Source organism: Haplochromis burtoni, unplaced genomic scaffold, assembly GCF_018398535.1.
Source record: "Haplochromis burtoni strain Fernald_Lab_line unplaced genomic scaffold, NCSU_Asbu1 Contig_362, whole genome shotgun sequence".
Classification (NCBI taxonomy): Eukaryota; Metazoa; Chordata; class Actinopteri; order Cichliformes; family Cichlidae; genus Haplochromis; species Haplochromis burtoni.
This window is the reverse complement of record NW_024582723.1, coordinates 378805-405746: the sequence shown is the minus strand read 5'-3', so window position 1 is coordinate 405746 and position 26942 is coordinate 378805. Positions and strand designations below refer to the sequence as shown.

General features: G+C 40.3%; 1 protein-coding gene across 2 annotated transcripts in view; it reads right to left on the bottom strand.

The window, feature by feature from the left end:
• LOC102305139 (probable G-protein coupled receptor 158) overlaps window positions 1-26942 on the bottom strand; it is an 81230-nt gene that overhangs the window by 16833 nt on the left and 37455 nt on the right. For both annotated transcript variants that reach the window (XM_005943191.3, XM_042228886.1), the window contains 5 exons: window positions 25907-26009; window positions 16835-17046; window positions 14304-14372; window positions 7039-7148; window positions 3451-3689 (listed from right to left, as the gene is read on the bottom strand). In XM_005943191.3, the coding sequence (XP_005943253.1) occupies window positions 3451-3689; window positions 7039-7148; window positions 14304-14372; window positions 16835-17046; window positions 25907-26009 (733 nt within the window). The remainder of the gene's footprint in view (window positions 1-3450; window positions 3690-7038; window positions 7149-14303; window positions 14373-16834; window positions 17047-25906; window positions 26010-26942) is intronic.

The window sequence follows — 26942 nt, the reverse complement described above, 5'->3', positions numbered from 1 at the left end:
CCGTATGAGGGAATGTGAAAAGGCCACGCAGAAGGGAAAGGTGCACAGAAATGCATGGGAGCTTTTTAAGAGTTTTGACCCAGACGTCTCTTTTTACTTCACCACCTCCAACGGCAGCATCTCCCACCATGGGCGACAGCAACACAGAGAGCAGCTTATGGTGGGGCTTGTTTTCTGAAATTCCTTTTTTTTTTTTAATAAAACTGGCTTTAAAAAGAAAAAATCCAGGAATGAGCTCAAAAGAGTAAGTCATCCCTGAAAAGCTTGCATATATGAGTTTTCACTTTGTTTATTATTCTTTATTTTGGTCTCACCTCTTCCTCAAAAAGAGAATGAACCACATCATTAGGTACTCCTTGCTAGTACCAGTGTTGGATCCCATCTTGCCTTAATTTGTTCTGGTATAGATTCAGAAATGCATTGGAAACGTTACTGTTACTCAGAAATTTTAATGCATGATAGCATCACACGGTAGCTGCAGAATTCTCAGCTGCAATTCCATCACATCCCAAAGATGTTGGGATGCTCTGCTGGGGTGGATCTGTTGACTTAGCAACATGTTCCAGTCTACCACTGTCCTATTTCACTCTTACCTGAGATGAGGGATGCCTGGTGTGGTCTTCTGCTGCTGTACTGTGAGATGCTCTTCTGCATACCTTGGTTGTAATAAGTGCTTATTTGAATTACTGTTATCTGTTTTACCTTTGCCATCTAATCAGCATAAAGCAGCCATTCTCCTCTCACCCCCTTCATCAGAAAGGCATTTTCACCCAGAGAACTCTGTTTTTTATCATTCTCTGTAAAACCTGCAGATGGTTGAGTGGGAAAATCCCAGCAGATCGGCAGCCATACCACATTCAAAGTCATTTAAATCACCTTTCTTCCCCATTGAACTTTAGCAAGTCATCTTAGTCATATTCTCATGCCTAAATGCACTGTTGCTATGTGATTGGCTGATTGAGTATCCGTATTAGTGAAAAGCTGAACAGGTGTCCCTGATAAAGTTTGAACTATTCTTCTGGGTGTTGATTTAGTTACTATTTTACAGCATTTGTATTGCAAAAACAGAAATCATTTCTCTAGAAAGGTAAATTAGGAGAAGATGATTCTGAACCGTGGTTGGCTCTTGTGTTACTATGGCAATAATGACATTTAAGATGTACAAGTTTTAAATTTTGCACGACTTCCTCATGTTTGCGCTGATTTCTCCCCTCTGTAAAGGAGCTGCTTCTCCGACATCACGGTGACACATTCCTGCTATCACTGAATCTCATCTCATCTCTGATCTCGGGTCGACAGCAGTTTATTGGAAAGATGTATTTAAAACGCCAGCTGTCTCCACCGTCACAGTATCAACACTTTACAGAATATACAGTGCAGTACCTGTGCACGGCTACAGTAGCTCGTTATCATCGAAAGTGTCAGTGTAATTATATTTTAAAGAACATCAGTTACAAAATCAATAGTAATTATTTTGAAATGTGAAGGACGGGATTTCTACAGGGTTGCTGCATTATGGAGGTATGAAATTATGACTGGGAGCAATCTAATATATCTCTGTCTGCAGTAGAACAAAACATTATGCATCTTTTATTGCCAGTAAAAAAAAAACCCCCAAAAAACAAAAAACAAGCCAATTTTTCCAAATAAAAAAATACTTTTAGTTTTTTATGAGAACTCTAACTGAAAGTCTGTCACAGGTCGTCCTGTTTGTTTGAAAGAGCACCGACACCCATGCCAAAGATCACACTGGGATATGACTCCCTAAAGTCTTTACAGTGATTACAGATCATTAATATTTATGAATAGGTCGCTCTATAAACTGCGTAGTGCTTAGCCTCTGAATCAGGATGCATGGAGATCTGCTTCCAAGACGGAAACGATAACAACTCCAACTATAATACAGATTAATTGAGGATTTACAATAAGCGCGTCTCGGTGACATAATCGATAATGTTTCGCATCAGCTCTGCTTTGCTTCACAATTTAGCGCAAAATATTATGTCATGTTCATTTTTGCGCTGACATGCGTTCTCATGTCGAAATTATGACAGGACGAGGGAAAAAAACACAGAAAAGAAATTAGGCTCATTTTCACGAGCGTGAACCGCACTGTTGTTAAAATCCTCCAAAGCAGCTTTGCAAGATGCGTCCTGTCCTTCAGTGGAGCCTCAGCACACCGCAGCATGTTTATGCCTGCTGTCAGAGCAGACAGCGGGGCTCCCTCATTTCCCTTCTCATCAAGAACGCTCCCCCTAAATACACAACGACACACGCGTGGATGCAAATCATTCCCGCGGTCGGTGCCTGTTCAGAGCGGGGTGTTTGTTAGAGGCTGTCACCGCTAACATACAAACACAGCAGTTCCGCCGTCCTGTCTCTGGAGTATCCTTAACTGTCCTTCCTTTACCGGCTCCCTCCTGTTTCCTTCTCTCAAATTCTCCACTCCTGTGATGGTGCAAAACTCTTTGTGCATCGATGCCCACATCCCTACAAGTTTCATACTTCACAGGCTCCTTTCTTCTTCTTTCCTGCCACTTCCACTCTCCCTGCCTGCCTGTCTATCAGTCTTCACACACAGGCCGAGCATCTCTCAGGGATCCATCCATTCCCTTCTTTCCAAACAAGATTAGTCTCCCCTGCTGTCAGGCCGGCTTCAGTGAGGTGCACATCACTGCCTCCCGCTTTAAGAATCTGTCTTTAAGAGATTTACTGTAACATACATTCAAGGGCATGTGGGCCTTCACTAACCACGGCTTCCTTCCAATTCATTTACTCAAATATTTTTTATTATAACAAAGGTATACAATCTGGTCATTAACAGACATTTTGACAATATGAGTAAGGCAGAAGATGGGGTCAGAAAAGTTGGGAGACATACCTTTTCTTTACACCACTCCTTTTTGGGTACATGGGCAAGAGGACTGTCTAAATTCAACTAATGAAGATGTGGAAATGCACTGTTGCATATTTAAAAAATAAACTCATCATTTAAATGTATATTTCTTCATGAATTTAGGTCGTGTACAATGTTACAGTGAATCATTAGGATGAACTTTATGTTGCATTGAATACCAAAAAACAGATTTCAGAAACATGCTTGAGTTGAAAATGTTTGAGATCTTTTGCTTTAAGTTACTCTTTAATGTCTAAAAGTCAAACTTAAATTTAGCAAAACATCAGTTCTCCTCTGGACTACTGTTGCCAGGCAAGTTTTATCATCAACATACATGCTGCTTTTTTTTTCTTTCTAAAAATAAAGTTTCTAAACTGAACTTAATCTTAAGGCTTATCCAAGCAGCCTGAACTTAAACTGTAAGCTCTAAAGCCCCTTCCAGTTAAGTGGTAAGTAGCACTTTCTTTCTATCTGGAAAACGATGCTGTTTCTTATTTGGGTTTACTTAAAGTCAGACGTGTGTAATTACAGGAAAGCCGTACAAAGTTACTCACCGACTGCCATCATGTAGTCCCATCGGTCCAGCAGACACATGCTGAACTGCAGCCCCTCGGGAGTGAGACCCGCAGCGATGAGAGCCTGACTCAGCTCCGGATTCTGGCACACGGAGGACGTCCAGGCCACAAGGAACCACAGCACCACCAGCAGAATGACTAGCAGCAGCCGCAGGACCCGCCAGCTGGTCATGTAAGGTGTCCTCTGGGCCGTGCGGGACAGGAACACCTTTAACACCCTGTGTGGAGCAGGGAGAGAGCGTGAGGCACAAGCCTGAATATCAGAAACGACTGAGAGAAATCGTATGTAAGTGCTGCTCACGCCCCTGGCTGCTGATCACGTTAGCATACTCATTTGAAATAAAATGAGCAGGGAGAAACTGCTAAATCAGTTCAATTCATTCATGCTTGGTAAATATGTTTGGATTTGATTCATGCTGTAATTTCCTTTGAGTTTCAGGGGGAAGAGCGGACAGCACAGGAAGTGGGGAGGAAGGATCTGTTAAAGGAGGCCCCTGTCATTTTTGAGTTGTGCTTACATGTCCAACAGAAATCATGCATACATAATTTATTGTGAATTACTTCCTGATGTTACTGCATCTGTAAAAGGAGCTAAAAATGCAGCATATTAGGCTCATCAGTTGCAGCAGTGTAGGGAACAATATACAACAGCATGTTCTTATATCACCATATATCACCATCTGGACATAGAAAAAAGTCTGTTTCAATTTTTTACCCTGCTCATTTGCTATCTTTGGACCAGACTGTGACAAATCTATCTCATCTCTAATATATTCTGTGGGCCTGGACTGGAAGATCTTGCCCCCGGGGCACACTTCCCACTCAGCGAGCTCGGAAAAAAATCAAATTGGTAATTTTGCCAAGGGAACACTCTGGCCGGCCTTTGACCTCCTTCTCCCATCTCGGTAACACAGCCCGGAGCCGAAGAGCAGGAAGCTAAAGCACATGCGTGCCAAGATGGCACACGTGTGTGCATACTAAGAGATGGCTGAATTATTGAAATTAAGACTAACTCATGAGCAAGTTAATAGAAGGAGAGGAGACAGGATGTAAGGGAGAGGAGGGGACCAGGAGAGGCTCGAAGAAAAGAAGGGACGGGAGAAGAAAACGTATGAGGCGAGTTAACAACACAGGCAGAGGCTTTTTAACTTTTATTTTTTGCTTTCAGTTTAGTGTTTTAAAGTAAAATCATATTATAATGATCCAAGAGTATTTGTATGTTCCCTATCTCCTCCTACATAAGAACCAATCATAATAAAACTTTGCATAAACATTGCATAGAGCACTGTGAGTTCCTGCATCTATAAGGCACGTGCAAATATTTTATACAAATCTCACAATTTTATATATTTGCTTCTTTGACAGTTCAACTGAGCACTGAATTGAATTTGAGATTAGAATTGTGTGTCATAATATAATGTATCATAGTGTGATTGTAGCAAAAGTGTGTGTATTTGTATGTTCCATATCGCCCATGTGTTGCGCAGGGGTTTGCTATTTAATCATAATCCTTCATAGAGCAGTCACAAAGCAAACAGGAAATGTCATCCCAAATGGTGATTTTGGTTTTAGTTTACTGGAAGCAGGATTGAAATATTAAGCCAACACAGAAGTGCCAAAAACAGCATTTCCTTCAAATGGGCGGATGGCTCCAAAAATGAGTCATTTCCCACAGATGTCCATGTTAAACTTCCTAAATTCAATCATAAAAATAATACTTTTTCTGCCTGGTACAAAAAATGGATTTGGTCTCTCTAGATAATCCGCCCCTACATGTCCAGCCTACAGTATTTTTTCCTCTGTGATTTTAGTCCATCATCAGGTGGTTGCTAGACAACATAATGATGTCATTATATATGTGGTGTAATTCATTTTTTGTGGATGTAAATTTGATGTAAAATTAAATTAAAATTTAAAGGACACAGTTAAGTGCCTTGTAAAGCAACTGTTGTTGTGATTTGGCACTGTATAAATAAAACTGAATTGAATTGAACAATGCTGTTATTAAATGTGCGATGTTTATAAAATGACGTGGAAAATGTCAGGGACATATGGACACAGTTCCCATTTGATGTCAATAAAAATAAGATGTTTCGTAAATCATTTCGTGATAACATGACAAACGTTTATGTTATAACCTCATGATGCTTGGAAATTCAGAGCCTTTATCAGGACGTCACGGTCCTGAATCTGTTGACTCAGTGGTTTTTATTCTTATTACTATTATTTTATGTTTCAGGTTGATTCTTAAGATTTTCTGGTTCTTAGGGTTTGGTTTCTGTTCTGTGTCTCTGTTTCGCCCTGGTACCTCGCCTATGTTTCCTCCCTGTTGCCATGTCTGATGTCTGTGTTAAGCTTACGTGTCTTGAGTCTAGTCTGTGTTGCTTCCTGTTCCTGTTGTGTTATCATCTGTTCCCCATCCTTTCGTTGTCAGTTTGTGTATTTAAGCCTTGTGGTTCTCTTTGTCTGTGTCGCGTCAACAACGTCATCCACACCCTCATGCTTTGTGTGTTTCCCACCGTGCTCCTCGTCCCTAGTCTCTTGTCTCCAGGTTTCCTAGTGTTTTGTATTAGTTTCTACTTTTGGTTTATTGTTTATTGTTAAGTTTATTGTTTGTGGAGTTTTTTCTGCAGCCTCTTTGAGTTTATTCCTTTGAGTGTCCTGCATTTGTGTCCTGCGTCCTGCCTGCCACAGACTTATCATGACAAGGACATTTAATGACCACTTTCTGAGACGCTAACAGTTAGCCACATCACAGGAACCTGTTTCCAACATAACATTCAGACGGGCATAACATTGTTAAGAGCACATTAACACTAACACTCTCCAACAGTTTACACTACAGTTAACTGAATCAACCTTAGCTTTGGTCTATGACAATTATTATGATATTTAGTCAACTAAAACTAAAAGAACTTAGATAGCTATATTATGGCCAAAGCTAAAAAAAAAAAAACTAAAGCAAAATTTGCTGTCAAAATTAACACTGATTGTGGGACAATCACTAATTGTGGTTAAGCACTAGCGGGGTGGACAGCCTATCCATCCGGTGAGGCTTAAAAGACAAAGGGCGATCGTGGTTCAGGGGTTTGGGAAGCTCATCTTGTAACCAGAAGGTTGCCTGTTCGCTCCCCAGCTCTGTCTGTCTTGGTCGTTGTGTCCTTGGGCAAGACACCCTAGCAACCAGAGGGGCCGATGGCGCGATATGGCAGCCTCGCTTCTGTCAGTCTGCCCCAGGGCAGCTGTGGCTACAACTGTAGCTGCCTCCACCAGTGTGTGAACGTGAGAGTGAATGAATAGTGGAATTGTAACGTAAAGTGCTTTGAGGGCCTCGAAAAGCACTATATAAATGCAATCCATTATTATTATGTACAACTGAATGTCATCGACATAGAAATGCCAGAAAGGGTTGACTATACTTGTGTTGTTCGTGCTTTTTGGACTGATAAGTGGTGCCTGTGGTTGTGCTTTACATGTGCACCTTATTGAAAAAGCAGCTTCAAATTGTGGAGTCTAGAAACTAATGGGCTGCTATGTCCACCGTTTATGGCCTGTTATTTACGGTACCTGTAGAGCTTCAGGATGACGGTCCCGTACATGATGGCAAAGCCCAGCAGGCGAACCCACCTCAGGAGGATACATCGAAACACACTGGGATTGAAGTACAGAATCATCACCTACAAAAATGCAGAGCAGAGTTAACTTTCACACATCTCATAAACACATCTTAGGACTCTGATTGTTTTTGGTATTTACAGGAAGGAAGTCAGAGACACAAATGTGGTAAGCACACGAGAAGCAGAATTGGAGGTGGATTTGACCTCACGAATATCTAACGCCTCCACAGTTCCCTCATCTGTTAGCTTTGTGCGGCTCATATGTCAACTTCCAGAGCACGTTTGATGTGAGGAATTTGAGAGCTTATTCCTTTATAGGTCTAGGAGCGCGTTTAGTGATGTTTATCTGCACATTGATTTGCATGTATAGACACACTTGTGTTTCTAAATGTGTGCGGTCCAACCTGTCACGATTTGTCTCTCTGAGCGGTTTCAACAAAGCAATAAAGAATTTGCCGATGGCTGATAAAATGTCAGCCTATCATTTTCTGCATGATGTGAAGTTAATTCACACCTATTACCGCTGCAGAAGAGGTTGTAACAGCAGAAGCTGCAGAGACAAGGCTCATGCTGTAAGGATCCAAGCTTCCATTTGCACTTCTCTTTCTACGGTTGCATTTCATTTCATTAGTGTGCAACACAGCGGGAAGCCACATGTTACATTTTCGGTGACCCGAATCCCAGCTTCTGCTCTGCAGATTCAGTGCTGTGACTCTGGCAACGTTCCCACTGAAGCAAAGAAAATACTATCGAAGCGTGACACCTTTCCAACTTGGGGTAATCTCTCCATTCAGTGTGGTCTGAATGAATACACAAACTTTTTTTGTAAGGGAAGGAAGTTTGTGTGATCTTTTGTGAGATCGTGCTACGATTGCCAAACTGTTTTGTGACTTTGTGTTGAGGTAAACGCTGACCTTAACTCCACCTATCCGCTAAAACTATATCGATACATGAACAGTAATTAATCAGTAACTACCACTTCCCACAGAGCATCTTTTTGATTACAGGTCTAGAACGGGTTTCTTTTCAGTCTAGCATACGGACTAAAAATGTTAAATGTGGTTTGAAAAGCAAACACAAGTGAGAGTGAAAGACCTGCATCACACTTAGTATCTGTTTCAACAAAATTTCAGTGTCTTTTTTTATGTTTTGCATCTGTTGCATATGTTAACATTGGACATGTGGTGTTATATGTTATAGCTTAAAACTGGCTAATATGTAGATTTATATACATATTGTGCTGTATATAGTAACCATTTATACATAGTATAGTATTTGGAAATATAGTAATATAATATAACATATTATATTGTAATATAGTATTTGGACAAGTGAATTACACCATTGAGGGATTAAATCAATTGTACGTCTGTGTCTTTATCATAGCCATGCCATGTTTCTATCTACCCAGCTGTGTCACACTGAGTAATCTATCCTCTGTTTATATCCAATCCTAGTTCATCCCCTTTATTCCTTTGTCAGATCTTCCTGTTGAACTCGCCCCCTCGTTCTGTTTTCTTTCCCTTTTCTGAATTTGGTATTTGCTGAACTTTTGCTTTAGCCAACAAACGCTCATCCTACTTTTATTTTCAACCTGCATGCGTGTCTTGCAGTTGGATTCTCTCCACTACACACCTTGACAATAACTGCTCGAGCAGAAAGAAGACTATACAATTACTCCTTTTTATAAGATGATGCTTTTTTAAAAACATATATGTGAGCCCTATGCTAGACCAGGTCTTTAGGTACTTTGTATGCTGTGGCTGGATTGAACTCAGTGTAATCAGAACAGGATAGGGAGCTGAAGTGACAGTTTTTCAGTCTGTGATATAGCGCAGCAGAGTAAACAGTGTACAGGTCGGGGAGCTTGTTTGGGGATAACAATGTTATAGCACAAAAATACTTTCTGAATTATATGCTTGGGTTTTTTATATGTAAGTTGTTTTACAATAACCAAAAACAGAAGGTTATAGCTTTCCAGCTTTTTTGTAATCACCACATAATCTCAGACTTATTGTGGTACAACATAATAAGCAGCATAAATGCATTTCTGAGGCATAAGGCGAGTGATTTATTCCAGCTCTTACAATGCTTTGGCATTTAAAAGACACCAGCCATTTGCTTTAATTAAGCTTAAGTAACAACAACACCTGTAACCTCTTTTCCTTTTTAGAAAAGAAGCAGAACATCTGTGGCAAACCCAGCTGAGCAACAAGCCAACCCCGAGGCTGTAACCGTCTGGCTGTGAGATGCGTTAACAGAGAAGAGAAGCTAAAGTGTAGTGGGGAATATGAATCACAGTGTACATTATTTTACCCACGGAAATGAAGAACAAAGACTATGGTGCAAAGACAGAAAGATGAAAGGACAGAAATATTCAATCTCACAGCATCTTATGCAGGTATTCAGGAAGTTGAAAGCAGAGCCAAGTCTCAACGTGACTCATAACAAACGTCACAGGAACTAATCTGCAGCTTATTACCTCCTCATCACTGATAATGTTGCTGTGATTGTTTCATAATCAAATACAGTCTTAAAAGAGGCAAGATGAATTTCAGAAATGTGGTTCAGCGAGCGGTTAAACTCCCTTTTTTCAGCCTTCGCTCTGTTCACACTCACTTCAGCTCCGGTATATAGACATTTCTCTCACCTCTTGATTAAAAATGTGACACACTGAGTCAAAGCATGGAGCATGGCACTCACAGGCTTTTCCTTCCATCCGCAATCATCACAACCTCGCAGAGTCTGTTATTGGTATGCCCGTCATGAGACACTGGGGAGCAGAGTCCATCTCAGACCCAAGAAAAGGAATTATTGCTCTTCCTCTTTAATACTGCAGCTGATAAATTAATTGATATTGGAAGGCAGGCAGGTGTGTGTCAGAATTGGGTCAATTTAAGGGAACAGCCTGAACATGACTCACTTATCGATAAGAGGCTTGAAGGAAATTTGTTATTTAATAGCTAAAAGTTGCGAACTACATGTGCTAAAGTAAATTTGAATTTTAATTGAAATTAATAACAGGTAACATAACAGCATAGGCACAATACATGTATAAATAATCCATATATTAAATAAATACACTTGAATAGTACTATTGCTGAAAATAAACATTAATTAATCCCCAGAGAGGAATCCAAAGCAGTACATGCGATGTTGATGTTAATGTATTATTAAATAGAAAAATTAAAAAATTTTCTAACAATGTATCAAGTGAATAATGATTGCTTTTTGTCAGCATTCTGTTAAAATAGGAATCTGACGTCTATCAGTTGCCAGATTTATATATTTGTTTAAATACAGACTTGGTGTCCATGGTTACATTTGCAGAAACGGTCCTGCATGGGTTTGCATTAACCTAATCCTAATGCAAACCCATCAGTTTCAACTGCAGCTCCACCGTGGAAGCATTTAGCTGGCGAACCACAAGTTCCCAGTGAGCTTAGCACTAACCAGCCACTGCTCATTAAAATGTTCCTGAAAAAGAAGACATTGGTCATTTTTTCTTTCTTTTTTTTGACAGTTTGAAATATTGTATGGAGCAATTTATCTTGAAGACACAGCTACAGTGAGCTGTTATGAAGAACAGCAGCTTCCCCAGCTTCTCAGCAAGGTAACCAACTCCTTTTGCTCCTTTTACTGCACCCTACTGTTAGCAGACTAATGCCACATGGAGCATCAACTCAAATCACTCACAGCTGCTCAATGATGGAAAAAGGCCAGTTGCCTGACTTCCTATAGCAGTGTGTTTTTGCCATCCCAAGATTTCTGACACATAAAGTATGAAACTGCAGTTACAGTTACCAGCGCTAACTAAAATTAACTGGGAATCTTCAGTTCCACTTTAAGTATACTGTATGCAGTCCTGTAAAAACTAAGTATACCCATAAGAATGGACGTAGCAGCCAGAATCTGCTAATCAAAGGCACTCGTTTAACTGATCATCAGCAAGTGTGAACACCTAAAAGCAGAAATCTTGGCAGTTTTCTGGTCTGACACATTCGGATGTGTGTTAACAACATGACACGATCTTCCCAGCAAATTCTCGGGAGACGAAAGTGCAGATGTCTGACGATGAAGTGCACGTCGCATTTAGAGAGAACCAAACAGCATATCACCACAAACACCTCATTCCAACAGTTAAGCACGGTGGTGGAGGGATTATGATCTGGATCATCTTGCAGTGATATCCTCTGTATACCAAAGTGTTATTCACTCAAATGCGAGGCCATCTTTGGCTAAAATTGATGTACGAAAGCAAATCTGCAACCGAATGGCTGAAAAAGACAAGAATCATCGTGTCAAAGTTCAGACCTCAGTCTAATTGAAATTCTGTGGTGGGATCTTGGAAGAGCTGGATAAACAAATGCCTGCAAACCTCAACGAACTGAAACAACGTTGTAAAGAAGAGGAGATGAAGATGATTACTTTAAGTTAATACTGCTAAAGGTGGTTCGATAGGTTACACAATAATGGGGTGCACTTAGTTTTTCATGAGTGTACCGTGAAAATGTTCCTTTTCGTGCTTCACAGTATTTTGATGGTGATATTAACAATTTGAAAGCATGACTTTTAAATGTAGCACAACATATAAAATCTGAGCACGTTCTCCAGCGCCGACGTTAGTAAAATGGTTTTGAGCGCTTGAGAAGCAAAGTTTAAGAGTATAAGAATGCTGGAGCCAGTAACACAGCAGAAAAATACACAAAGAAAAACTAGTTTTTGGAACGGATTGAAACAGACAGAAGTAAAGACGGAGCAAACGTGAACAACATCTTAACTACTCAACAGGTTGTTATTTTTCCCTCCTGTTTCAGTGTCTCTCCTCCTTATGTCCATCTGTCTCTCCTGCCTCAGTCTCAGTATAGTCTGTTTTCAGGATTTGCATCCTACTTGGCATCTTCACCTCCTCACTTCTTCCAGCTTTCTGCTTCACATGACAGCAAAACAATAAATCTGAACGGCACATAAGAGCTAAAAGTAGCTCTTATGTGCTGCTCCTTCCACCTACATACCGTGCAAAACAAAAACATGCAAATGGCAAATCCATGCACATGACCACAGGAAAATATGAGGCTTTGAAGCTACCTAAACACACTCATGATCCATCCATCACTCTGCCTACACACACACACACACACACACACAATACAGGCAGACAGACAGCGTCACAACCTTCTGCAGTACCACTCATGTGGATTACAAAATCACTGGGGACTGCGATAAAAAGCCATATTTTTATATTGCCTAGAAGAGAAGGTGGCCCTCCTGGTTTGCGTCCAACCTCCCAAGCGTCCTCCATCAATTAATCAGTAGAAGTATTTTTAAAACAAGTTGTGCTAGAACTTGATGGACTGTTTAAAAATGCATTGAGCACCAGAGCAGAGCAGCTGCAGCTGAAGAGGTCTGTGGTGGCAGCAAAAAAAAAATAGGCAACAGCAACAAACGTTAAGGCTGGGAGAGGGAGGCAGACACAGAGGTGAGAGAGAACATGCAGAGGAGGTAATCAAAGGAAAACATGAAGGGAGGAGGGGGGTGGGGGACAAGGAGGTAAGGTGGAGGAAAGGAGACCTTCATGTGTGCGAGGATGACAGAGCGGCAGAGTGTTTTGCGGGTGGGGGCTATTTTTGGAACTGGATTATCCTTGGGGTAAACTGGAGTGGATGGATGAATGCAAAAGCAAGAAAGGTGTGGTCACATAAGGATGCAATACCTGCAGCTCTTTGTCTGCTGCAACAAAAAACAGCTTCAGGTTTTTGTTTTTTTCATTCTGGGGGAAATGTCGTGCATACGGTTACACTCCAGTAACTTTAGAATAAGAACAAAATCTTTATCCCCGGACTTAGCCGAGCGATTGGAACTTCTTTCTTTCTGGCTGATTTTTTCGGCCATCAGGCTTTGTGTTTGAGAAGAGCAGTGGCTCCACTGTTGGCAGTCTGTGCGAGGATTTGAAAGGAGTGAATTCCCTGGCTACATCAGATCTCTGTGTTATACAGCGCGCAGGTTTCTTCCATCTGCCTCCCTTCTAAAGATGGGCTCCTGACGCAGCACTCCAGGTGCAATGTGGGCTGAGTCCAAAAGTGTAAATACACACATATAGAACGCACGCTGTCACCCGAGCACACGTACTGGCTGGCACATACAGCCGACGCAGACAGGCAAAGGCACACGTGGAAGAGAACGCACTTATTCTATAAGTACGCACCAACTGTGATGTCCAGCTCTCTGTTGTTGTAATGATCCTAACTATAGTACTACAACATCTAGCTACAACTGAGGAAATGGGCTTTTTTTTAATGGGATATTTTCACATTACTCCAGTATTCCAGTCCTGGGTTGTTGACCCCCCGCCTTGTTTATGAACTTTCCAGTTTTGTTCTGTTTTTGATATTTTCTGGTGATTCTTAGTTTCCCTTGCTATTTGCCTCGTCACATCTTCCCTGTACCTTTTTGCACTCACCTTCTTTTGAATTATTTCCATGGACTATCAATAAAACCGAGCTTTGACTGCCTAAATCTGCGTGTGGGATCCACATCCACACACTACAAGACAAATATTGGACACTGAAAAATGATTTTCTTTCTTGAAAAGATTTTTTTTTTCTCAGCCAAAGCAGACCTTGACCACTCCTTCCCTCTTTTTAAACCTGTAATGCTTAGGATTTGACCATCACACCTCTCTTTTGATATCTACCTTATGGCCAATAACTGCATTAGAAGAGCTTCATAGATGGTGAAATCACATCTCAAACCTATTTCCATCTGTTTGGATATATGTGCGGTTTGTGTTTGTTCTCTAGTTTTCTTTTATAACACCATGAATGTCAGGAGAGACTTTTACCAATGCCCATCACTATTTCTTCTCCATCTCAGTGACAAGAGGCTGTTTGTGGTGCTCTAAAGAGTGGCCTTTAAGCTCAGGTGCAAATTTGTGCCTGCAATGTGCAGACAAAAGCATGCATGCCTCATGGTAATTCATGCAAGCCCACTGGTCCATCAGTTATTTATCAAATAAAACCTTAAAACTAGTCATTATAATGAACACATGCTTTTGTTTGCAAGTTTGTTTGGGCGCACTCTGTCTCTCTCCTGACAAAGCATACCCAGACGTACCCAGCTGCTTGTTTCCCTGAGACTTCTGAGAACTTTTATATTTAAAAAAATGAAGTAGCAGTAAACTGGTGGGTGGCATGCAAGATCAATATGGACACTTACTGGGAAGTAGAGAAGTAGCGCACCAAACAAGATGGCTTCCAGCAGAATGAGACCAGATGTACGAATGCTCTGTTAACAAGGAGAGAGAAAGACAAAAACTCATGAATCAATGACAGCGAGAGCTTGGTTATTTATGGATTGCTGAAGGATACTGAAAAAGAATGATTGGCCTGATGGTATCAGACGCTGAGGCTGCTGACGGGCATGCAAAAGTACCTATAATGTTGCTGCTGTTTGTATTGATATTTGTTCTGGATTTGCAGTGAGCCTTTCTTCACATTCATTTTCTCTCTTGTATCTCCTTTGTCCTTTGGGGCCACCATAGTTTACCTTTCAGATTCTGCTGCTGCAAGTCAGACATAACAGCCACGACTTGCATGCAACTGCACGAAAATGCAAATGATACATCGCACAAATATATAAAATATATGTCTCTTAGTGACGACAGAACTTTTCTGGGTTGTATTTAATTACCACATTACCACATATAAGATTTTTTTATGTCTTTTATGTTCATCCAAAGGCCTCCAGGGACATCTCTTGTGAAGTGAAGAAATATGGGAGGTTCTGAGGCAACAACACGATTGTCTATAAATAGATCACCAGGAAAGATTTAAATGCCAGAGGAGTGATTGTAAATTGTAATTATTATCCTAGACTGCAAGAATGTCACACTGAAATGAAGGAGGGCTGGGTACGGTTGATGGTAATGATGTCAGTGTAATAAGACAATAAAAATTACATAAAAATTAAATTAAAATAAGATAAAATCAACTGGTCTGTCTTTATTTGGCTTTATTCTTGATAGAATACAATGGAAATTTGTTTGAATTTGCAATGCTTTAAGAAGCAGCTGTATGTCGTAAATATAGCAATATTTTTTTTTCCAGTTTCTACGTTGCATACTGAAATTATTTGAGGACAAAATCTCAAATGTCCTCTTTTAATCTGGGCATGTAATTCATTGAACTGCATGCGGCCAGGGAGGATCTTTTGCTACTCTGATGGCTTAGTACTGTGAAGGCATGATCAGCTGTAACACAGCGGTTCCTATTTTCAAAACATTCGTGAGTTTGTCATAATCACTCAGTTTGAATTTAATCCCCGAAACCTTCGTCTTTATTTAATTTAAAATAATTTTCCATGACATTTCACTGACATTTCCAGTTAATCTTCGCTATGAAGGAGATTTCAAATTAGGCAAAAAATACCAAAATTGAAGAGTAGGGGAGACTGTCAGTGTGTAGTTTGGGATAAGCTCTAAAACTGTTATGCCGTACAATTTCAGCATCCATCCACTTATTACCATATGCAGCATAGCGTCATTGTGGACCAAATATCCAGGTACACTCCGGACAGGTCGCCATTCCATGGCGGGGACAGTTTAATGACACAGTTTAGTATTATCTTCCTTGTGCGAGTGCGGTCCCTTTAGTCTTTAGGTGAAAAAAAAGTATAATGTAATCTTGCAATCTTCAGGTATTCTTTGGGTATTCTTCGCCAAGGAGGTTATGCTTTTAGTAGTGTTTGCGTATGTGCGTGTCATTTTTAATGTTTGTACCACAGCTTGAAAGTTTTTGAATGAATTCTGATGAAACTTATACGGGTGTAGAGTCAGGTCATGAAGATGTGCCTTATTTTCAAAAGCTGACAAAAATTTTATAGCTTCCACATTATGATTCTTATAAGTGTGGTGTGTATTGTTAACATAAAGAAAGTACCTTATAGAGTAAAATAGCATGGCACATGTGACCTCTGACCTCTCCTTCAAGGTCAATAGACTGATCTATAGGTCAAAGTGATTTACAGAGCTATTTTTAAAAAAAGTAAAAACTATGTGTATTACTGCTGTTGTTTTTATTGACAACACATAGGATTGTAGGGAATATATATGTGGATTCTAATATGTTACTTTAACCTCTTCTTTAAGATCAAATAAGCTCAAACCTTCATAAAATGTATCTTATCTTTAAATCGTTGCTTGAAATTCTGCTGCCTTTCTTTGTATTTTCAGCATTTAGGAAATGATTCTGGTATATGGGGATTCTAAATATCACTTTTTTTAGTTTGCATCCAAATAGCATGTCTTATTTGACCTCTAACCTCACTTTTACACTTAAAATCTGCCAATTATGTCAAGTATATATTAAAATGGGTTTCAACAAAGCCTTTGCACTTGTTTTTACTGCGCTACAAATGTCTTAAACTACATTTAAAAAGAACAAAGAAAGCAAAATGAATGTATACAAAACACAAAATGATTCCCTCAAATGTAAATCCTGCCCACAGAGCTGCCTTGGTGGAGGTTTCCTCTCTCAGAGTGCTTCTAGGTTTTTGACTATTTCAAATTCTCTCTAAACTTTGCACTGAAAAAAATTGAGATTATGAGTGCAGGCCGGCGTAAGCTCTACTGACATCACCACACATGCCAAACTCCCTCCAAAGTCTAAACTAAGTAGTAGAATAAGCTGTTAAGCATGTCCCTATCCACATTAGAAAAGCATGCAACCGATAATTTGCATTCTCCTTACCTTGTTTCTCCTGAAGTGGTAGACCACTACCATACTGGCCAAGTCCAGCATCATGCAGAGACCCTGGAAGGAGGCCACAGAGAGCTTCAGAGCACCGTCCTCCTGCACCAGGCAGGGCGTGTCATCCCGGCAGTAGGGACAGCCCTCGCGGCACGGCAGGCACTTGCTGGACACGTCGGAGGATTCGTCTCTGTGAGAGCCCTGCTCCTTACCTGAAGATGTGAATACACTTTAGATTTGTTTCATTATCACTTATCTTATGTTGTTCAAGTTCAAAGAAAGAAAGCCTTTGCAAATTCAAATCTAATCACATCTCGGGACACAGGTCTGATTAGCACTGCAATTAATTTGCATTTAGCTGTCACAGGCTGACTCCTTATTAAATGCTCAGTTAATCAATTTCAAGGCAAAGAAAGCATCAAGCCAATGAATCAAAAAGCCTTGGGGAGATAATTACAAGAATGCAGCCTGTAATTAAGCAAATGATGGATAATGAAGGCGAGGAAGATACAATATTGTGTCACTGCTCTCTTCCTCAGTCTCGTTTGCGTAATTGTAGTAATATCAGCATGTGACACACATGGATTTGGATGGGGTTTATCAATTCTATCCATGATTTTTTTTATATTTTTCCCGTTGAGAACGTTCATTTTTAGCATGAACTGGTTCCTTTGAAACCTAAATTTAATCAATTACGTGTAAAGACACGACAGATGATGCAAGAAATATAATTCTTAATTCCAGGATGTCAGCTGCAATGGGATTTGCAGTCAATCTGTAGCTGAAATCCTTCATTTTTTTTCAAACACACAGACATGCAGCTCCTCGAGCAAATGATGTTTGATAAGCATGTAATTCCTCTGTAGGTCCCAGAGCTCATACGGTATGCAAATGCGGCGCAGTTGCACAATGCTTCAGCAGAGCGTGATTGTAAGAGAATGTGCTGAAATTTCTTTGATAGTGGTTAAAAAAAATTTTAAGCAAGAAGTGAATTTAAGTAGCCACTGAAGTGGTTTCATTCGGCTGAGAAAAGAATGCATGGTGGTAACTGTGATCTGAGACTCTGTATTTTTGCTGTGAATCACAGAGAAGCTGAATTTCAGCTAATATATGCTTAGATACGCACAATAAGTGTTCAACATGACAGGATGTTATTTTCTGTGTTTGCATCCTTATGCAAATTCATAATGAATGTGAGCGTGATTCATGCTGCAACTGGCACAGACTGTCTCATCAATGTCTGCCCTTTAAACTCCTCATACATAGATACGCTCTATTATGTACATTTGTTCAACTGGCCATTTATGCAGATACCTAATCAGCCACTCACATGGCAAAAACTCAACAACAATTTATGCCTGCAGATATGGTCAAAATGAGCTACATCAAACTGAAGCAGAATGGGGAAGAAAGGTGATTTAAATGACTTTGAATGTGGTTGTAGGGCTGGACTGAGGATCCCAGAAGCTGCTGATTTACTGGGATTTTCCCACACAACAATCTCTAGAGTTTACAGAGCCACCAAGATATGCAGAAGAGCATCTCTGCACAACACTTGGAACCTTGAAGCAGATGGGCTAAAGCAGCAGAAGACCACACATGCTGTCAGCTGAGAACAGGAAACTGAGGTTCACCAAAACTGGACAATTAAAGACTGGAAAAACATTGCCTGGTCTGAGAAGTCCCCAATTCTGCTGCAGCATTCAGATGGAAGGATCAGAGTAAAGATTGGATCCATTCTGGCCTTTCTCAGTATTTCAGGCTGGCATTGGTGTAGTAATGGTGCAGGGGATTTATTTCTTTGCATACTTTGTGTTATTTGAATACCAGCACCTACCTGACAATTGTTGATGACCATGTCCAGCCCTTTATGAACACAGTGTACCCCTGTTCTGATGGCTGCTTCCAGCAGAATAGCGCACCATGGCTCAAAGCGCAAATGACCTCAAACTGGTTTCTTGAACATGACAATGAGTTCATTGTACACAAATGGCCTCCACAGTCAGCAGATCTCAGTCCAATAGAGGCGTGACTGTTAATAAAGGTCTGGGTGGAAATCAATAGTGTCAAAAAAACAAGCAAGAAATGTCTAAAAGTGTTGAAATAGAGTATTGTGTTTACAAAGAGACTAAGTCCAGATAGGAAAAATGTTTTAATATTTAAAAAAAGATGAGAAGATGTCTAAAAAACACTCCGGAGGCCCATGCTTTTGACAGTCCCTAACCTCAGCTTGTCAATTTCCATCTACTTTCAAATGCCAGATGTCAATAAATAAGCACCAACTGTGGCGCATGAGTCAAGCTGAGTCAAACCGGACCTTGTTTTAGCCCACAGCCCATTTGTTGAGTTGTTGTTGTCAAACTACTGAGCTTACTCCATTACTGAAGAAAAATGTCCTCGACCGACTTGCTGTAAAGACTGAATTTCTCCGAGTGTTATAAGGTGTGTGTGTGGCAGGTTTACATTCGACAACCAGAGCACGTTGGGGATTTTTGGCAGTGTTGGTTTAAACAAATAGCAAATAACTTCTGGCCCAGCTGTGGCTCACACCGCACACATTATTCTGGTCTACATACTGAACCAAATGGCACAACTGTGACATCTCAACCTGAGGATCACATGCACAGTCAATTTAGTCTAAAGTATTCACATTACTTTATTACTGCTTTATTTGAAAGATGAGAATATAAACAGCTCAAAGATGAAGTATGTAGTTAGATCCTTCAACAAAGCCCTAATAACCAAAATCAGATGAATGCTGAAATTAATACAATACAGCCACCAGCCTCTCTCCTCTGTATCCCAGGGGCTATACAGAGAAACAGCATATTACCTTGTGCTGGCACAAGTGCAGTCTTTGTTCCATTTCTGTAATACCCATTCTGCCTCAATTGTAATAATAGACAAAATACAAATTAGTTTTGAAAAATCCAATTAAAAATAATACATAAGTACATCAAATGCAAAGGTTTTAAAGTGGGTACTTATTGCAAGCTATTACTCAGATTATGGTGAACTATTTTTTCTTCTTTCAGATGCTCAAGTTAAAGGTTAGCCAAGTAGATCATGTGTTTTCATCTCCTTCCGTCCCGTGCATCCTTCTCTGCCACACCACATTTTGTGTGCATGTCCTCCTTCACCACATCCTATTTCCTCTCTCCCAGCAGCATCATTTTCCCGACACACCGGGCATCTTTCCGCCGCACAGCTCAGTCTCAGTCTTTTCCCTTGAACCCTCCAATCTAAGCTGTTCTTACACTCATTCCTGAGTAACAACGGAAATTAGCATCATCTACATCTGTGTTTGTGTGTGTGTTACGGCTGCCATGATTAGACTATCAAAATCATCAACGACTAATTTAATAGTCAAACTCGTTGTTTGAAGCTGTGTATGATCCTGAAAGACGCAGGAATAAGTAGCAGAATTTAAGAGTGTAATAATGGACTGAAACAGAAGATGGCAGCAATGCATCTACAAGGATGCCAGCTGCCGTTAAATGCTGAAGAAGAAGAAGCAGTCTCTGGTATAGTAGCTGTGTCCAAATTCGGAGGCTGCATTTGTAGGCTGATTACGTTACAGCGACGCGACGAAGGCTGTCCAAATTTGAAGGCTCCTCCAAATGCAGCTGACAAATGTGTCCTCCTTTTCCCCAGATTTAAAGGATGGGTCGGGTGTATCCTTCGTGGCCCAATCTATCGCAGAATTCAGAGCGCGGCTCAGCCAATTCCAGTTTCCAACAATTGCGGCAGCTTCTTAGTTTTAATATTACTCTTTCTGGGTCACAATATAAACTTTTAAGATATTTTAAGGCGAGAATACAGCTGTGTAAACTTTAAATATCTGCTCAGTTTATCAAGACATCACATATTCGCAAAAATGCTCTGACGTTTTCAGAGATGTCTGTTACCCCGCTAGCTCGATAGCTGACCAAGAGGTCAAGGCTCACTGGAGCCGACGAGAACAGCGAACTCCTGGCACATCGTTGTCAAACCTGCCGCATTCTTTCGCTACTCAGGTTAAACATGATATATAAGTCACTTGTCTAACTTATATAGTTATAGTTTTTACACAGCTGAATAAACGTCAAACAGAAAACTGATTAAACACAAGTGTGATGGTAGAGAATTTACTCCACTGTCCTGTTATATTTTAGGAGCAAAGAGCAGACGGCTAATTTTATTAAACTCCACCGAGACAATCTGCAATCAGCTAGCACATACCTTAAACACTTCAAGCTGTAAGCTAATGATTGTTATATGAAAGCAGATGCATGCTGGTACAATAAGCTGTAGGTTTTACGTCCAATGGGTGCATGATCTGATTAGTCGACTAATTGCAAAAATAATCGGTGACTAGTCGACTATCAAAATAATGGTTTGTGGCAGCACTAGTGTGTGTGTGTTATCTAAAATTTTTGTATCATAAATTTGTGTTTGCATTGTCTTTTGTTTGATTTGAAGATCGAATCATTCTCACAGTGGCTTGAAGGCAGACAGAAGAAAGCTTGGTTCATTTTTCACACATCTGTCACAGGGGCCAGATGTTCACAGTGATACCACGGCTCTCAGTTTGAGCACAGGCGGTCCTTCCAAACCACTTAAACTACTGCAAGTAAAAAGTGCTTTTCAGTTTGTACATTCTTCACAACTGTTGGTTTTTCTCCCTAATGTTGTTTGTTTTTTGTAATTTTATTTATTTATTTATTAATTTTGCAAAACTGTACTTGCACAGCTTCTTCAGTTCATTGAGGCTGCTGCAAAGCTCACTGCACGCTTTAGGCATTTGCATTTGTAGTGCATAAATTGTATACTCAAATTTCTTGCTTTGGGTCTCTTTGTGTGTAGCTGCACAAAGACTAAGACTGATGTTCCACGAGTGGAAATCAGGGTTGCAACTGCAATGCAATCTGAGTCACAGCGATTTTTAAAGAGGTGATCTGCATGGGGTTTAGAAGATGAGTCTCTTCACAGACTGAGCATTTTGACTACATCCTTCATCACACTGCATTATAATAAAGCTCCAGCTTAGCATATCAACCCCCCTGGGGTGCTGCATTGTTGGAGTCGGGGATGAGAACCACCGCAGTTGAATGATTATATTGCTCATCAGGGCCAGGCTTTCTGTCCGAGGACACTGCAACGCTTTCAGTCAAGAAAACCGACATTCAAACCCAAAGCACGATCGGGGAGGCTAAAGTTAACGATATAGTTGAAAAGTGCAAGTCTGAAAAGCAGAACATCAGCAGAGAAATGATCCAAGGCCAAGAGGGTGTGCAAATTTAGTTTTTCTTTTCTTGTTTCTCGCACCTGAATGAAAAATAAGGAATATTGGGAAAATAAGATCGATTGCCAGAGCTGTAGGACAGGCAATAACAGCTTACTGTTCTCTAAACTGCTCTCCTGAACATCAATTGTCCATATGCAGCGTAGCAAACGCCCCATAAAGCTTAAGATTTCCTCATATATCTCAGAAATGTGCATAGTGTTCTGTTAGGAGGTATACTTTAGTGTGCAAGGAATGCAGAAGGTTGTGTCCTGTGTCCTGATTAGTTGGAAGACCAGACACTAGACTTAAAAGGAATGAAGTAAATGAAACAGTGTGTTTATGTGCTCTGAGGCTGGAAACTTACCTGGCTAACTAGAGCTTCTTGCTGTCTTTCGCTGTGTAATGCTTCCATTACGAGTTGAGCTTTATGATGACATTTTTGGTGCTCCTTATTTTTGTTCTTATTGCATGCACATTGTTACAGTCCTAATATGTATATATGTGTTAATCTTTGTGATTGCATTAGAATAAAATAAAATAATTCATCTATCAAATCTTCCCCTTCTCTTTCCCCCTTTTTCTGTGTTTTTATTCACTTGTTTTGTCTTTTACTTTGAGAAACTCGTCTCTCTTGTTTTTCAGTCTTCCTGCCTTTGTGTGTTTTACCTACAATGTGTTGTTCCCTGAACTGTGTTACCTGGACCTTGTTTTCACCTTTTAGTATTTGCTCCATATGTTACTTTTCCTCTATGCCAGTTTTCCTTTGTAGATTGTTGCAGGGAATTCATTCTCTGCCTTTTGCTCATTCTCTCTGTAAAACCTAAAATTTGCTGGTTTTCTAGGCTGACCCTTGCTTGCCTGCTCCTAACATACTCTGACGTCTGATTGCTTGGACTGGGAATTTGTGCAGTGAAACTTGTAAAGACTGATTTTTGCTCATAAGTTGTGCTTTTGAGGTCTCATTTGCCTTCATCGGGTGTTACATAATTTTTTGTTAATCTCAGATTTTGGGGGTTATTGAATTATCGCAGCTCTCTCCTCCTATTTATTGAACCCAGCACATTACAAATTCCACCCAAAGCAGAGCTGGACAGTGTTACATTAACAAAAGTCCTTTCTCATTATATCTCAACTCTTATTTGCAAGCATCCTTTTAAATGCATCTTTAGTTTGTTAAATGTTGAATGTTTTCAACAAGAAGCAACAAGAGCACACTAAAAAAGAAGAAATATTGGCATCGCTATCAGGTAAAAGACAAATTTGTTTTTAGCAGACTTTTTATTTTAAGTATCTTTATTGAAATTTACAAGACAGTTTTTTATGATTTTACTGTCTCTGAATCTCTATTATTAGAAGTCTGGATGTGCTGAGTGACTGCATGAGCAACTGGTGAGACCCTTTTTGCCTGGTCCACAAGCACCGGTCATAATCTTTCAGCATCATATCAGGTAGGTAACTGTTAGCTATGTGCTTTCAGCTACATAAAACAGACGTCATGCTTTTCCTTATTTTCTGTCATTCTGTAACAATGATGGATGCACGTATTAAACATGACCAAAATGCCAAATAATGTGATCAGAGCCAGAAGCTCAGACTTCAGACTGTTCTAAGCGCTCTAATCTTGGCTCTGTATCATGTCAGTGAGATTGGATATCTTTAAAGTGATCATCTCAGGCACACAACACAGTAGCCCACCCCTCCTGCTGTTCAAACCTTTTGTTTTAAAAAGCGCAGCTGATTCAAAGAAAGCGTGATTGAAGCGAGCTGAAACAAATAGTTTCAGACACAGGATAAACTAAGGCTCAGTATATGATATATGATTATTTTGAGCTTAGAATCAATAGAAAACAAAATAAATATGTTCCCTGTAATATGCTTATACAGCTTTCTTATTTCATTTACGGCCATCTGAGGTCAAAGATGCTGTTTCGGAGGAGCTAAACTGTCAAACTGCCAGGGTTTGCTCTGAATTTGAGTTTCTGTCTCAAGCTTGGGTTTCTGTTTTGCTGTTAGAGTTTAAAGTTTGATTTGTGTCTTCGTTGGATTTCCCTTCTCTGTTTCTGCCTTGGTTCCTGTTTGTTCCCTAGTTTGACGTCTCATTAAGAGTTAGTATTTACATCTGTATTAGTTCTCTTATTTGCTGTTTTACTATGAAGGTTTTTTTTCCTGTCTAGGTTAGATGTTTCCTGTCTGTCTGATTGCCTTGATTACGTTCACCTGTGGTGATTATGCACACCTGTGGCTTTCCCATTTTATGTCTATTGCCTAATCAGACCTCTGTGTATACTCACTTGTCACTTTATTAGGTCAAACCTGCTAGCACCTGATTGGATCCCTTTTGACTTCAGAACTTTCCTAATTCTTTGTGGCACAGATTCAACAAGGAGCTGAAAACATCACTCAAAGATCTGGGTCCATATTGACATGATAGCGTCACACAGTTGCTGCAGATTTACGTCAGATTGACACCACACCCCAGAGGTGCTCTACTAGATTAAGATCTGTCATTTGAGTGCAGTGAACTCACTGCCCTGTTCAAAAAGTCAGTTTAAGATCATCGGAGCTTTGCGATTTGTGCAGATGGGGACACTGTGTTCATAAAGGGATCTATGTGGTCAGCAACAATGCTCAGGTGGTGTTTAAATAATGCTCAGTTGCTATTAAGGGGCCAAAAGCGTGCTGAGAAACATCCCTGCACACAATTACACCACCAGCAGCAGCTTGAACCATGGATAGATACAGGGCAAAATGGATCACTGGTTTCACGTCGTTTACTCAAAATTCCAAACAAGTTGCATCAGTAACTGAGAATCATGAAGCCAGACAATAATTTTCCAGTCTCCCATTTTGGCGATCCTGTTTGAATTCGTATTTGTGGCATCTGGTGTGGTCTTCTTCTGCATGTGCTTCAAGGTTTGAATGTGCTGTGCATTTAGAGATGCTCTTCTGCATGCACTGGCTGTAAGAGGTGGTTATTTAAGATACTGTTCCTAGAGACAACTATGCAGGAAAATCCCAGTAGATCAGCAGTTTGTGAAATGCTACTTTAACCAGCTCGTCTTGATTGTGTCTACATGCCTAAATGCATTGAGTTGCTCTGGTCGGTTGATTAAATATTTGTGAAGGAGCAGTTGAACAGTTGTACTTAATAAAGTTTTGTTCTTTGTGAAGACATCTGTTAGGTTTCCTCCTATTTTTGCACCTTGGTTTCTGGTTTTGGTTGCATGTTCATGTTTCATATGGCACTTTTCATCGGCCACAAAGGCTTGCCTCAGTGTGCAGAGTCTTGCATTAGGTCCTCTCTACTCCACACTGTGACACTGCCACCGTACGCCCTTTAAGAACAAAAAACCTGACAGGCATAGCAACAGTAACCGTGGAGGGGTACGCAGTCTGGCAAATGGTCAAATAAAATGTAACTAAACATTTATTCTAATTTATTCCACCTTGTGTTCTACGTCTACGCAGCCGTCACACAATCCAACAGGTCTGTGATTCGAATGCCACCTGTGGCTCCCACTGGAGCTCAGAATAGAAACGTAGTAGACATTTCAACATAAGAGCAGTCAAACTCCCTTGACTGGAGCTTGAGGTTTCATAACCTCACAAACCCCAGGATACCCCTTCAAAGCTGTAACAAGAATTTCAAACAAAATGTGTGACTGTCAGCTCAAAAAAGGTGGTTGTTTTCCTCTTTTTTCCATAATTCCCAAAAGCTTGCTTTTGCAAGACTCAAAGTTTTGATCTGACAGCTCACTGCAATATGCATTTTTTTTATTATTATTACAGAGAGCTTTGTAACCTACTTTTAAAGCCATTGAGCGCCACTCGGCTCGGATGGTAAAATCCTCTCCTGCACTGGCACTTGTACTTGTCCAACACAAATCCATGGCCAACAATGGGAGTGCACTGGAGGAAAAAGAACAGACAGAGACAGGTGGAGATTAGTTTAGAACAAAAAAGAAAAATCACTTTCCTCTGGTTGTAATCAACAGGATTATCACAGGAAGGAGTTGCATGACTAAGAGCGAGGAGCTGGTGGAGGAAATTACGTGAACATAAAACAATAGGATGGAGGAGGATGAAGATGATCGCTCAGCCGACTCAGCTCTGTTTGCTTCTTGAATCCAAAAGCAAGTGGGCGTAAAATCATAAATTCTCTCTGGTATTTTCGATGTCAGAACCATAACAAAACATACACACACTGCAATAATAAAAACAGATGCAAGTATGAATCTATTTTTCCCCTGAAGCTGAAATGATTAGTTAGAGAATAGATTATCTGATCAGCAAACATCAGCAACGCTTTTAAGCAATAAAAGATCCAAATTCACTAGTTCCAGCTAAAGTTATACAATAAGATTGTTTATTAACTTCTAGAAAAATTATCTGCAAAGTTATCAAGTCAGTGGTGCAGCAAGGAGGTCCTGGGTTCATATGTGCCAGCTGGGGCCTTTCTGTGTGGAGCTGACGCGTTCTTCCTGTGCCTGCATCCGGCCTTTAAGTCTGATGTCCCTAAGTCACACAATCACTGCGGCATCACTGAGAGTTAAAAACTGTCTAAATTCTTTCATCTGTAATAAAATGATCAGTGTGGCTGCTTTACCAGGTGTAACAATTAGGTTTAACATCCAGGCATCCATGAAAACTGAATTTATGAAATTTAACAGCGTTAGAAGTTAGCAGGGAGTTAGCTCGCTAGCTTCATCTATATATAATATTGTATGTTGTATACGGTTGCCAACGGTCCCTTAAAAAACTGAATCGTCCCGTATTTAGAAACAAAAGTACACGTCCCGTATTGAGCTAATAAGGGACGCACTTTGTCCCGTAATACAGTGA